The 14965-nt window shown below is 35.6% G+C and overlaps 2 protein-coding genes across 2 annotated transcripts; both read right to left on the reverse strand.

The window, feature by feature from the left end:
- Positions 1–6642: 6642 nt before the first annotated feature.
- On the reverse strand, positions 6643–9613 carry LOC133831448 (putative disease resistance protein RGA3). The gene is made up of 2 exons (XM_062261746.1): positions 7792–9613; positions 6643–7165 (listed from the first exon to the last, which is right to left on the reverse strand). Exons 1-2 carry the CDS (start codon positions 9611–9613, stop codon positions 7008–7010), a joined length of 1980 nt encoding a protein of 659 aa, XP_062117730.1. The 3' UTR covers positions 6643–7007.
- A 32-nt stretch (positions 9614–9645) lies between these two features.
- On the reverse strand, positions 9646–10575 carry LOC133833081 (putative disease resistance protein RGA1). Its single transcript, XM_062263339.1, has one exon. It carries the CDS (start codon positions 10573–10575, stop codon positions 9646–9648), a length of 930 nt encoding a protein of 309 aa, XP_062119323.1.
- Positions 10576–14965: the final 4390 nt, after the last annotated feature.

A 14965-nucleotide genomic window follows, 5' to 3' on the forward strand; every position in this document is an offset into this window, starting at 1 on the left:
GCTTCCCGATTCCCAGTACTCTCAAAATTCCCAAACACCAATAATTCATGTCCCGTTACCCTTTTTACTCCCGGCAACGTTCTAATCATTAAAACATCCCGAGACTCACCCCGAGCCTCGAACTTATTCCCGTTATGACTAAACCGCTACTTAAACATTTAAAGATCGTCTCATGCCGAATAGCTCGAACAAATCCACATTATAATGTGGCCTTAAAACATATCACCAACATGCGAACAAATAATCAATTTACCCTCAACGGGCCAAATTACCATCACACCCCTGTAATTAAAAACATGGACTCTCATGCATGCATTTCACATCATATCATAATATAATCAACATATACATGCATTTTATCAATTAATAACATAATTAAGCAAGTACGGCCCTCCCGGCCTACTGTTCACGCCGTTAAATACATCGGAGAATTTGGGGCATTACATGATCAAGCTTGCCCTTGCCTTTACCTACACCACGTAGCACCCGTGAGCCAAGACCCAGCAAGAAAACACAATATGGAACACAAACATCAATAACATATAGTCAATTCTTTAAGCATGATCAAACACTTAATACTCCACAATAACCACTCATCACTTGTTTATAACCAATGACGCAACTAATCACAAATAACAATTAATAAACATAATAGTCAGGGCCGAAAACTTAGGCCGCACCCTCTGTTTACCCCACTGACTCCAGCTCGCTTAAACCGAGCTCAGTGCATAATAAGCTGTCATCGGCTACCAGTGGCCAAGTCGCGCCCTGTGTGCTAGTGTAACCCTTGGCACTCTTAGGCCGTTGGTCACTATTTATATGGCATAATACCATCCTTTCAAGCATATATATTAGGAAACCCTTAGTCCCATTTTGGTTTCTCTCTTTTCTTTTTGTTTTTTGGGCAATAATAATATTTGTGGGATTTGCGTACGTGGTCGACCAGGCAAGAGCAACTATATATTATTTCTCTATATATAACAACATATTACTATTCCTTACAATATTGCACACAAGTAAAGAATCACCATTTTTCTCTTTGTTTTTGTTTTTTTGGAGTGTATGCAACGTTAAAGTCATTCTTTATTCTTACTTGGTCTCTCATAGCAAATTATAGATTCCAATAAATATAAATGATACAAACAAACAAACAAAGGTCGTATAATAAAGAAAACAATAAGTGAATGAAAAGCCTGTAGGCATTACTTCTAATTCCTTCTTCTTTTGTTCTTTGAGGCGAATTTCTAATAATTCATTATAATACTTTTTAATTTATTTTAATAAAAATATGTGCTATTAATATTCATTATCTCTAATACTTAATTATTTATTCGACTTAATTTTAATAATATATTTTATTTAATTTTATAAGTGTATTTATATTAACTTTAATTTTTAATATATAGGGTTATCCATGGGTATCATTTATTTGATAGAGCAATGTCCGTACTTTACTTGCAAAAAATAATTAAATAATAGAATAGGGTTTGTGTATGGGTATAATATTTTCTTATAAAATAGGGTCCGAGAATAGACATACTTTATTTATACTCTACATGTTGTCATTCCTAATATATATTCCAATCTACATATCAATTTTTTAAAAATTAAAAACTAATATAATAAAATTAAAAATGTTAGAGAATACTATTAAATTAGAGGTTTGTAATAGCAATTTTTTAAAAAAATATATTAAAATACTATGTTTTATTAACTTTTGCAATACTTTCTTATTAAAAGAGCCTCAAATTTTGTTTTTCAGCCTAGGGTCCAATAGACCTTAAGGCCGCCTTGAGCAAATGGTATGATTTTTTTTCTTTCAATTATGTGTATTGAGGCTCAAAAATGTAAGAACAAAAAAAAAACATATAAATTTTAATTTACTATTCGGTCCAATGTTAAAAAGTTGTGATAGTTTCATTCATCAACGGGTGTAATTCAATTAAATGTTACTTTTGATACCTAATTGAATTGTTATTAGATATTTAATTTTCACTTATTTAAATTGATTTGGTCATGTCAGTTTTTGGATTGGACGTTGAGATCTTTCTAATCACAGCACAAAAACACATATTTTCTAAGTTTGCTCAGAATTTTTTTGTCTAAATAAAAAATATTTTTTGAATATCAGAGTTTTGTGAAACATATGTTGTATAATTTGTCTACTGAAAGCAACCCAAATAATTAGAAAACCAATGACTTCGATATTTTGAATCGAATCAACTAACAGGCATAAGTTGGTAATAAAGATTTTCATATTTTTATGCTAAACTACACAAAGTTGTTTACTCTATGTAAAAAAATAGTGATAAATGCTTTTTTAATTTACATACTCAAATTACACACCATAATGTGGTAAGTAATCTCAACCATACAATTAAATATAATATTGACCCTACTTAAAAAAAAACTATGATTGAAATTACTTATATGTCATGGTGTGTAATTTAAGTGTGCAAATTAGAAGTGCATCTATCACTAATTTAAGCGAGTATGTCATGCATCTATCATTAATTTAAGTGTGTATATTTTTTGACACACATGCTTATGATCCCATTATTTGGTTTGCATACATGAATCCTTATTTTGGGGGAAAATACCCTTTATGAACACATACCTTTCTATTTTTCAATGTCTTTTCCTAAGAGAAACTAGAAATGGTGACGACATCCCAACTCTTTCACCAACTTATCAAATTGCTATTTTTCACGAGTAAGAAATAATTGTTACTTAAAATTAATTACAATAACTAAACATAATATTGGTAGTGTTAAAATCATACTATATCTTCACTTAATAATATTGAGTTAGAGGGCAAATCTAAATTATCACAACAAGGCATCTTACTTAGAGCACTTAGAGCACTCCCAATGAGTGATCTAAAATAGCTAAATATGTAAAATTACACCCAAATGTACTAAAATGAGTCTCCAATGGATGTTTTATTCTTCAAAAAAATTTACTTTCATCTATAATACATAGCTATATTTATAACACTATTCATCTATGTAGCATATAATATTAATTTTTCATATTCTCTCTTACATTATTCACAAACACATAAAAACGCACACATATATATATACTAGATACAAGCAACGTGCAATATGCAATATGCACGTTTGCTTAGTTTTATTTATAGAATTTATTAACTATTTTTATTAAATTTATATTAATGTCTAATAAATATCTTATTTTAATTAAATAGTTTATTTATTTTTGTTTAAGTTTATGTTTGTTCTAATTTTTGAATTTGAGAGTGACAACAAGATATTATATATTATATGTTTAATGTAATATTATATATTATGCGTTGATTTTAAATTTAAGTGTTTGCTAGTTTTTTTTAAAAAAAAAATAATTTGTTGCTAATTGACAGTAGATAATGTTATATATTTAATATGATATTATTCTAAAAAGTGATTTTAAGTTTAATTAAATTTTATTTAAGTTATAAAATATGTGATTTTATTATTTTAAATAATTATCATTGTAAAATATCTCAAAAATATCCAATTTTAATTTTTTTTAATTATTTATTTTATTTTATTTAAGTTTAAGTATTTACAAACTAATGTTAAATATAAGAATATTCTGTCAAATATAAAAATATTTCGTTAAAGTTAGCATTAAAAAAATAAAAAATCAAGAATTTTCGTTATCTACACACTTATTATATAGAAGAGATATGATCTTCTCTCTTTTTCTTTTTCTTTTTTATATATTTATATATATAGTAAATGAGTTTTATGTATATTTTATAATATTATTATATTTCATTTTTTAATAAATTTTTATTGTTATTTTTTATTTTAGCACAATATTACATATACATTATATTTATATCTCTTTTATATAAAAAATGTATAGATAATGAATTTTTTTTGTTTTAAAAGTTTGTAACTATAATGAAATATTCTAAATAATTAATGGAAAATACTTTTAAAACCAACTAAAAATAGATATTTTATTAATTATATTAATATATATTCAAATATTATAAAATATCATTATTATAATAATATTTACTATAAGATTACATAGATAATAATTATATTAATATAAATTCAAATTCAAATGCTATAAAATATCATTATTATAATAATATATAATACAATACTAGATATTTAATACTTATATTAATATAAATTTAAATATTATAAAATATCATTATAATAATATATAATACATAATTTGAATTTTTATTAAGAAATTATCATTTATGTTTGAAAATGTTATCATATTATATATATTTAAAAAAATTATAAACAATCCTTTAGTATAATTTTTCATTTAATATGTTTATGTCATTCTTTTATATGTAATATTTCTTATTGATTTGAAATTTATATGGCAATGATACAAATTTAATAAAATAATTAATAAATTTTATAAATAAAATTAAGCAAACATATATTGCACGTTGCTAGTATTATAATATAATTATGTGATATGATATATGGGTAAATATTATAAATATTAAAATATATAAGGATATTATTGATAGTTAAAGAAAATATTTAAAAATATAGTATTTAAATGATATTGATAACTCTACAAAATAGAGTTATTTTACCACTTTTTATGTGCTAATTGTTGCTTAATTCTTGAATTTTTAATTGATTTATTAAGTTTTTAAGTAATTTTGAATTTAGTAGTCTTATCATGATTTTATATACTTTTGTGTGTTTTTATAAGTATTTTGTTGTAAAATGTTGTAGTTAATTATTTGAATTAGTATTGTTAAGTTAGTGGTAAAAGAAATGTTGTATTATTGAACTTAAATGTAAAATATAAATTAAGTTATAATTAATATTTTCAAAGAATTAAATTGATTTATTTTATAGTTGAAAATATTGTATTATAATTTATTTTATATTTATTTTGTAGGGAATGTATGCTCTTAAAAAGAAAGAAAAATGAAGGATAATATGGCATTTTCAAGAAAGCAAGACAAAGAGTTGACATTTATAAAAAGCCTCATTTGGGCCCAAGCCCAAAAGCTCCTCCAACAATCTGCTCCAGCCGTACACCCGAAGCTCCTTCATCACACCTGAAGCCAGCTGTTGCCCCTACCTCCTGCCCAGATGCCACCTCACGCCCAAATGAAGGCTGCCCATTTCCAGCCAACTCCAAGCAGCTCCAACGCCTGCCTATGACCAGCTTCTCCTTCCAGCCACACGGGCCCGAATTCTTCAACCCACCAAGCTCCAAGCCCACTGATCAAGCTGCTCTCCTCACCAGCTTCTGGGCCGCCTGCCACCAGCCAGGCCCAACACCAACCCAGCCGAACCCACCCTGCCACAGCTACAAAAAGACCAAAAAAAATTCATGTTTTTATTCCCAATATTTTTCACTCAAATATCAATTCACTCTTCCCTATTTTTCTTACCTAAATAAACATTCATAATTTATTTTTTTTACCCTAGCTTTTCACTAATCTTTTACCCAACCAAACATTTCATCTTTACAATACTCTTACACTTACTCTATTTATCCTACTACTTCCCAACACAATTAAATTAATCAATTTATTTATTTTAATTTGATTAATTTAATCTCTATATTTTGCCTATAAATAGAGTCTTATAAGACCATTTGGGGGTTCTTCTTCATCTTTTCAACCTCTTCTACACTTCATATTTCTCTCTCTTCTTTTTACTATTTTCTCTCTACCATTTTCATCTTTTGAAGAGTATGTCAAGTATGTTATTTTGTAATTTTTATTTCAATCTAATTATGAGCTTCTAATCTTTTTAAAAGATTATTAAGATGATGATGAAGCAAAATGTAACTAGATAGTATTTTTTGTTGTATGTTGATTTCTCATTTATGCAACATTGTTTATGGATTTTTCTATCAAAGATATGCATTTTTCATCTATTATTGATTGTTAAAACATATTACACTTAGTTCTTCATTATGCAAAAATATAATATTCTTTGATTAAATGTTTTTCATTAAATTGTTCACATCTAATTCTTATAGCATAAGTATCATATTTTGCCTAAACATAATCTCTTTGATTCTTTGTAGTTTCATTAGGTTGTAACACAACTAATGCTTAGAAACTATATCTTATATAAGTGAAGAAAAATCCTACCTTTTTTAAAGTAACTTGTGCTTGAATAGAAGATGTATTTTGAAAAAAATATAGTGTGATTTATTTCAACAATATCTAAACTTGAGAATTAATATACTTATAAATACTATTGAACTTGCATTTTGTGGATTCTAATATCTTAATAATCTTATTTTACTTATCTCATTTGAAAACTATTTTTCTATTTAATCTTAAATCTTTTTATTACTTGTCTTTTATTTTTCTAAAACAAAATCTCATCAAATATTTGAAACTAGGTTAGAATATTTTTGCTTTGTTTGAAATAGTTTCTTTTGATGTTAGTCAACTCCCATGAGTTCGACCTCGTACTTACATGAACATTATATTCCGAAATGATTCGTGCACTTGCGAGTTTAAATATTAAAAGACCCTCTTTTTGGATCAACAGATATAGAGAAAAAAAATAGAGAAACCGATATATGGTATAATGTAAAAATTAGAAGTAAAATAAAAAAATATGTGTTTTGGGGTGATATTTTAAAAGATGGAATAGAGTACCTTTTGAGAGTGTCGTCACCGAGGGGGAAAACTCTGGTTATAATTGTATATATATCGAGCCGCAATTCAAATAAGTAAACTTCTAAGACCAGCTCTCAATGCAAATTACAATTTACATTTGCCCCAAGCTATTTCTAATTGTCCTCAAATGAATACTTGAAAATTGTGGAACAGTTCAACATACAAACCAAAATTGATGTTATCTTCCTAAGAACTTTTAAAAATAATTTCATCTATAGAGAAGGCAATCACCTCTAAGAACTTGCAACAAATAATTATTATTAGATGTAGAAAAAGTGTCTTTGAAAAATTTAGTACTCACAGAACAATTTATGAAAAACTTGCACAAATTAATTAAATGTAGAAAAGTATCTCTTGGCAAAGCTTAGTACACACAGAGAGGTTTATTGAAAAACTTGCACACATTAATCAAACTATTAATAGATATATCTTTATTGAACATGTAGACAGAAGACACACCAAACTTCATGAACTCAATGAGACTTCGTCGAAAGAATTTTATTCCTGGGGCGAAGGGAAGATCTGTACACACACAAACATACATATATATTAGCACTAAAAAAATAATATTATTAGAGTATAATCATGAAGATAAGTATTCCACAATTATAAACATATAAAACTGCTAATGATCTTTTTAACTAATTAAGATTGCAACAAACATGGAGTCGTATTATTTCATTTCAATATCATATATATTTGAGTTTTAATCTTTAATTCTTTCTCCTCCACTTACTATTATTAGGAAATGCAAAGTTTTCAATAGTTCTTTTTTTAAAAAATGCACAGCCACAATTATATTTTATTTCAATAAAAAAAGAATACCATAAGCCAAATTAAATAGCAAAACCACTCAGTAAGAAGAAATCCAAACACCAGAATAGAGATAGATTTAGACCATTTTATTGAAATGACCTTAATACTTATTTATTTCATATATTTTCATTGGTGTCGTTGTCAGATATAAATTACATGTATGACTAGGATATGGCATCTCAGTAATAATATGACTAATTAAAATATGTAAAATATATATGTTTTTGGTCTTAGATCTAATGGAACGAAAAATTATGTATGTATGTATGTATACATCGGCAACAAGTATATGCAAGTATTAATAAATTTATAAATTAAAATTGGAAGCGCACCTTCTCCTCCTAAAATTGGAACATGAGCAATCTTTTGCCAATCCTGGCCTACTTCTCGTTTGCATCTTTCCTCAAGTGCATTGCATCTTTTAATCTTCAAATGTGTGAGGGAGGTGAGGCGTTCCATCCTCTTTGGAAGAGACATCAATTTTGGACATTTTCTAATCACAAGCTTCTCAAGTGAGATGAGTTTTGGCAGCCACTCTGGCAGTCTCGCTAATTTTGAACAATCTTCAATATACAAATTTTGTAGGGTCTTAGCAGCTTGTTGGAGCCATTGGGGCAGATCTGTTGTCTCTGGTAAGTCTCTAATAAAAAGTGTGTGAAGGCTCGACTGGACATCTTCATTGATAAATTCACTTGCCAAGTGGAGTTGTTCACAATCTTCAATCTTCAGATGTGTGAGGCGTTCCATCCCCTCTGGAAGAGACATCAATTTTGGACATCTTTTAATGGCAAGCTTCTCAAGTGAGATGAGTTTTGGCAGCCACTCCGGCAGTCTCACTAATTTGGAACAATCTTCAATATATAAATATTGTAGGGTCTTAGCAGCTTGTTGGAGCCATTGGGGCAGATCTGTTGTCTCTGGTAATTCTTGAATCACAAATGTCTGAAGGCTCGACTGGACATCTTCATTGATAAATTCACTTGCCAAGTTGAGTTGTTCACAATCATCTATCAAGAGAGTACGTAATGTGGTGCAGTTTATCATGTCATTCGGCAAGACTCTCAAATTTTTACACTTATAAATACCCAATAAACGAATAGACTTCAAGCGTCCAATTCCACCATCTTCCAAAAGGCATTGTTTTGTGGTTACCACAAGAGTCCTAAGGCTTACCAAGTTTCCTATATCCTTGGGTAATTCCTCAAGCTCCTCACATCCACCAACATCCAGAGTTTGCAAAATTTGCAGCTTGCAAATTGAATCAGGGAGTCTCTTTATCTTTTTATTATAGCTCATATCAAGATATCTCAATTGTTTCATGGTCCCAATCGAACTTGGCAACACCTCGAAAGATAAATCTGACAAATCAAACAATCGCAAGTGCTTGAATCTTGAGATGCATGTAGAAAGGAATGACTGCACAACTTCATCCTTATCATGTCCGGTATGCTTAACATGAATACTTCTCAGTTTCGTTAACTTACTCAAATTTGTTAAGTTGTTCTCATTGATAACAATTCTTAAATATCTTACAGCATCAGAAATCTCTCCGCCATTGTCATTTAAAATAGAGCAGTCACTTTGGGTGATAGAGCACGCAAGGTTGTGAATTAAACCATGCACTCTAAAGAATTGGTTGAATCCATAATCAACTTCATCATCAACTTGAAAGAAAGATCTGTTGCACAACTCCATGCAATGTGATTTACCAACATCTTCCAACTCCACTTTGTTGTTAGGTGAATGAAGGATTCCATGTGCCATCCAAATGAAAATCAATTCAGTACTCTCCATCAAACTATCCTCTTCGAAAGTTGAGCAGTAAGCAAAACATTGTTTCAAAGATGGAGGCATTGCATTGTAACTTAATCGCAATGCAGGTAAAATGTGACCTTCCTCTCGTTCTAACTCCCAAATTCTGCTGTCTCTTACGATTTTCCACTCACGAGCTTCAGTCTTCTTCAACCGAAGTAGACTCCCCAAGGTTTTCAATGCCAAAGGAACCCCTCTACACTTTCTCATAATTTCTTCACCAATTTGTTTGAGTTCAGGATACTTTGCTTCTTCTTCACCACGGAATGCAAACTTGAAAAATAGAGACAAAGAATCCTTCTCAGGGAGACCCGTCAATTCATATGGTCTTGTTCCACCCATGATTGAAGCAACATTAGTATCACGTGTAGTTACTATAATTTTTCTTCCCTTGGAACCCACTGATAACAACTCTGCCAATTGCCGCCACTTAGAAAAATCCTTATTCCATACGCATCCAACACAAGTAGAATTTTTTTATCTTTCAAGGTGTCTCTCAAGGATTTTTGCAACTGATTTAAATTAGACATGTCACTGGTACCACTGCTGCCAGTTGCATCCTTAAGAATATCTTTTATTATTCTAGACACATTGAAATCCAGAGACACACATACCCAAATTGGCAAATCAAACTTGCCACCAATTTGTTCGTCGTTGTATACTGCTTTGATAAGTGTGGTCTTTCCTAAACCTCCCATCCCAACTATCGAAATGGCAGGGATTTGATTATCACTTGTGTGAGCTTGGTCCATCAATGCCATATCTAGAATCTCCCCCTTTTCACGATCTCTACCAATAACGTTTGAAAGGTTGACAAAGGAGTGAGTCTCTCTACTCTCCTGCATAAGAGGGCTTTGTTCCACATTCAGCGTGGATTTGATCAAATTGAACTCTTCCATATCCTTAGCAATCCCATCTAATTTTTGCCTTATAACCTTTACTCGATGAGCAACACTGAAACGATAGGCAAGTGAATTGGAGCTTGAAAAGAAACGACGTACCTTTCTACCGAAAGAAGCATATTGTTTCACAACCTGTCTCCTCAGTAGTTCGCACTCAAAGTCATCGAGCACATCCACTGCGTCATGGAAGACAACTTTAAGTTTAGTGAGCCAGATTCTGAATACTTCATTCTGGGCTTGCTTGCTTTCCGCATCTTGGAGCACAGATTTGTGGGTGGACGTCGTGTTCTTCAGCTTATTGAAGTCGTCTTTCATGCCCCATGCCAAGTTAACCTCGCCATAAGCAAGGGAACCCAGCTTTTCCAAGATATTTCCAGCTAAGCTGTAAGCTATATCTTCCATTTTCAATATCCTGATGAACTGAGAAGAGCAGTGACAAGCAAATGAGTTGAGAGAGTGTATAGCGATGAGGAAGATCTTCAGCTGATGAGAGTAGTCCTCTTTTCCCACCCATTGACCTACTATATATTTATATTGATGATCGTTCTCATAAAAAATGATCTGGACCGCACATTTTCATATCAATATTTTTATTGCAAGGCAGCTTTATACCAAAGTCTTTTCCTTTTTTTTCTTTTACTTAAAATTATGTCCTGTTTTTAATAAAGATAATATGTATTTTTGGTTTTTTTTTTTTCAGCCAATGTTTTGACATGTGACAATGTGTTTTGACAAATTATTTTTTGGATCTTATATTTTGTAAAATAATTCAAATAGAATCCTAAATTTAATTTTGATCCAAATTTTTTCAACTGAAATCACAAATAATTCACCAATCTAACAATTCAGAACAAAAATATAATCATTCTGCTTAAAAAAATGTATTGTTATATTTAATTTTTCTTCAACAAAATTAAATTTAATGGTCTATTTAAATCATTTTATAAAATATAAAATCCAAAAATAAATTTTTTAAAACAAAAAATCCAAACATTTAATAAAAAAAAACACATCCTTTATTTTTTCACGTCCCTTTAATTAATTATAAGGGGTGTTAATGTTAATACGTAGCCTCACTTTTATTGCCTCATATAACACCTCAAATAAGACAAGAAATAAGACAAGGCTTCTTCAACTTCAATTGTAGTAACAAGTAGCTTTTGTTACTGTTTACCGAGATTTTCGGTAATTATATTACTAAATATTATTTAAGGGTAATTGTAATGACAGTAGAAGATTAACACGGGGTTTTTACATGGTTGGGGCGTTAACTAGCCTTAGTCCACGAGTCTGTAGTATTAGAGCTTGGAAAAATCTTTTACAATGGAGTTTTTCTCTGTATTTTGACAGAGTTACTGTATCTTAGTTGAAAAGAGATCCCTTTTATAGTGTTCTATAGCCTGTATTTATAGGCCTATGGGAACACTGGGTTTGGGCCGGGTATGACCCGGGCCCATCAGAGACACGGGTATTCTTGGCCTTTCTAGTGGAAGCCCAATACAAAAGATACAACATACATAGATTCCAGATCAACTAAGGCCCAATACATTAGCTCAAGAGCTATATCTCGCTCGACAAAACGACGCTTTTGGTCTGGACACTTCGAGTTACGAGGCAGATTCAGGAGACAAGACCAGTCAGAGTACTTGGCAGCGCAGACCTGAAACAACGGCGTGCAATCCCGAGGTGGCTTTTTTGCAGGTGAAAAGTGGGGACAACGCCCACGCGGAGTGGGGCGGCTTCAGGTTCCTGGACGCTTGGCCCCTCTAACGGGGGACGATGTGATTCGGGTCTGTTTACCTTTGTCCCTCTTCATTTACCGCAGGCCCGAACCGTACCAGGGTCCGGGACTAGGTCGCGTATGTCGTGGGGGTTCGAACGATCTGCACGTCTCCCGGATGACCGTCGTGGAGGACGGAACCCGGAGGACCATGCCGGACCCCCCTAATGGGCCCAGACATGCACCCCCGGCCCATACCCCTCCTCTCGGGCATTTCCGTACCAAGAGGCCTTGGGCCAGGCCCGCATGCTTAACAGCCCCTGACAATGGGTCTGGACGAAGGTCCCGAGTCCATGCAGGAAATGGGGATAAGATTTACCCCCCAAGCCTTCGCCTAGGCCTGCCAGGAGGAGGTTTGCATCATTCCTAGGACGCTCGCATGGTTGCCTCCCCAGTTCATGCCTGGGATCGCGGGCCCGTGACAGCGGGCCGTGGTACTGGCCGTATGCTTGGCCCGGACCGTTTACCAATATCCGGGGACGTTTACCTTTGTCCCGCTTCGTGGCAAGGGTACACGTGTCACGAGACGACTGCTGCACAGGTCTTGAAAGGTCACCTGGCCCTCCCAAGGGTCGCTAGGCCTAGGCTAGTGTGTCAGCGCACGTCATGAAGCGTCCCATCCGCACGGGGGTCCATCATTAATGTCCCTGGGATGAGGTGGACCGTAGGATGGGGCGACCTTTGGCATCCGCCCCTCCTGGGCTGTTAGATCTGAGATGGCGAGGATCCATCCTGAGAGGACTCATAAATGTCCCTGCGCGACTCCTGACCGTCCGATGAGGAGACACCTATCCGCTAGATCGGAGGCCAGGACTTGGGGCCATTATAAATACCCCACGAAAGCCAATTTGGCACTTTTACACCTTCAAACCAGTTTAAGAACCGATAAGCTTTGCTCGAGCCTTGCATGTCCGACATCGCCGACGGCCTATACCACCATCTACTAACTCAGCGCTGCCGCCTGTTCCCCAGAACCCCAACTTCTGCCCTTCTACCTGAAGACGCGTCTTGGGCCTGTCCTGTCGACGAACTATTAAACCGGCTACACCATTTCAAGAACGAAGTTCTGCCGTCCTTACAGTCGGACGACCACCACCTTCTACGGCCAACAACTCACAGTAAGTCCCCCTGACCCTCTTGACGACTTTATGAACTTATGATGTTCTTTTAATACGTGCGTTTAGGCTTTATATTTAGGAGTTGTTAGGAAGGCCGCCCGGTTCGGGTTGCTCTGTGTCCAGATGCTTCCCGGACAGAGGGCGGGTCTTAGTAGTTTCCTTCTTTCCCGATTAGGGTCCCGTGGTCCTTCAGCATCCGGGACCTGATCCGAAGGGGCTCCAAGCAGTCCTTAGGAGACCCCCCGTGCCTTGACCGACTTTCTTGGGTTTAGGTACTGACTGCTTGGCTTTCTGTCTTTGTTCCCAGATCGTCAGCTATGGCAACGGGCGTTACGCTCCATTCTGAAGAAGAGGTCAATAAATCATTTCAATTTCTTTGAAAGGGGAAAAGGAGAGGTAATATCTATCCTTAAATATTAATCGGTATTACCCATGAATCTCAATGGGCCCCTGTCGTCGTTTCTGGATCCCAGACGCCCAAGGGCAACAGGTGGGAAATGGACGTGACGCCTAACCTGTTCCGGAATTACCGGATGATGCTTCTCCTGGAGCAGCGTCAGGGCATCGAATCAACTCCTGGACTCTTTCACAACCGTATGGCTAGGATCGAGGAGTGGGCGCATATGTCCGTGGAAGGATTTGGGGCCTGGAGCGCCGGTCACATCAGCGTGGGAGCTACGCTCTCGCTTCATGACTATTTCGTGCGGTTCTTGACGTATGTGGGAATCGCACCGTTCCAACTTCTGCCTCAAGCGTACCGGCTACTTGCTGGATGGCGGGTGTTTTGCATCGCGAAGGAGGTCGCGGAGCCCACCCCTGTGGAGATCCTGTACTTCTACAAGCTGGAGCCGCAGGTCAACGTCAAGGACAAGACCCTGGATGAATTTTATAGACTGAAGCCGCGGAGTGGCTATCCCGCTCCTACCAGCTCTTGGAGGCATCCCCCGGACGTCAGGCATTACTGGTTCCTGACGTCCGGGTTCCTCGTGGACAAGAACCCCACACTGCTGCTGGACTTCCAGCGAGTGGGTAAGTGTTTTCCTGGTCCTCTCTTTTATTCCTTATCCTTTTTAATTGCCTCTCATCATATCTTCCAGGTGGCAGGGCCTTTCGCTCAAACTCCCCTTACCGAGTTCATTATGGAAAAGAGGAGGTTTTATTCCGAGTTGAGCGCGGAGGATCTGGACGTGGGTGGCTACGTCACTAACGACAATCTCCGACTGGTCGGGATGCTCGCGGCCACCCAAACCATTGTTATCCCGAACCTTCAGGGCATCCCCTGCGAGAAGAACGTCGATGTCCGGGAGCAGATGGCCCTGGACCACATTGCCAGTGTGGAAAGAGTGGCGCGAGCCGACGCGGCCCGGCGCAAGAAGGACCAGGCCCCGACAGAGGCGGCCACCTCAGAGGAGCTGGAGGAGCTCTTCAAAGATGCCCTACCAAACATTGGGACTCCCGGGGCTAGCGTATCGGGGCGAGGTAACTCCCCTTTAATCTTAACTTATGCTCCCCGAGTCGGAGACTTAGCTAGGGATAGGCTAGTGCCCCCGGGCCCCGCATTTGGGGCCGATGGGGAGATGAGACCTTCAATTCCCGTCCCCGTAGGCTCGGAGGTCCTCATGTTCTTATCCGGGTTCCTCCAGTACGGGGGTTTCCTGAACCCGGACGATGTAAGGGATCGGGTCCATTCATTTGCTTTAGAGGAATTGAGTCACGCCCGGGGCACAGATGAGGGTTCGTCCCGGGTCATTTCTAACTTTGATTTGTGTGTTTTTGTCTGTTTGGTTTATCGTCCTAACTCCCTTTTCTGTACTTTTGCAGGGGATTCCGATATGTCAACCCCTGCCAGCGAAATGAGGCGGCTCCTCAAGGACAGGGCGGCCAAGAAGGCGGC

This window comes from Humulus lupulus, chromosome 4 (genome assembly GCF_963169125.1).
Source record: "Humulus lupulus chromosome 4, drHumLupu1.1, whole genome shotgun sequence".
Taxonomy (NCBI): domain Eukaryota; kingdom Viridiplantae; phylum Streptophyta; class Magnoliopsida; order Rosales; family Cannabaceae; genus Humulus; species Humulus lupulus.

Bases quoted from the DNA above. Each gene is read 5' to 3' on its own strand.
- LOC133831448 (XM_062261746.1), bottom strand. From the start codon at position 9,613: ATGGGTGGAACAAGACCATATGAATTGACGGGTCTCCCTGAGAAGGAT. The intron at 7,166-7,791 runs GTGCGCTTCCAA...GTGTGTGTACAG, and splicing joins TCCAATTTTAGGAGGAGAAG to ATCTTCCCTTCGCCCCAGGA.
- LOC133833081 (XM_062263339.1), bottom strand. From the start codon at position 10,575: ATGGAAGATATAGCTTACAGCTTAGCTGGAAATATCTTGGAAAAGCTG.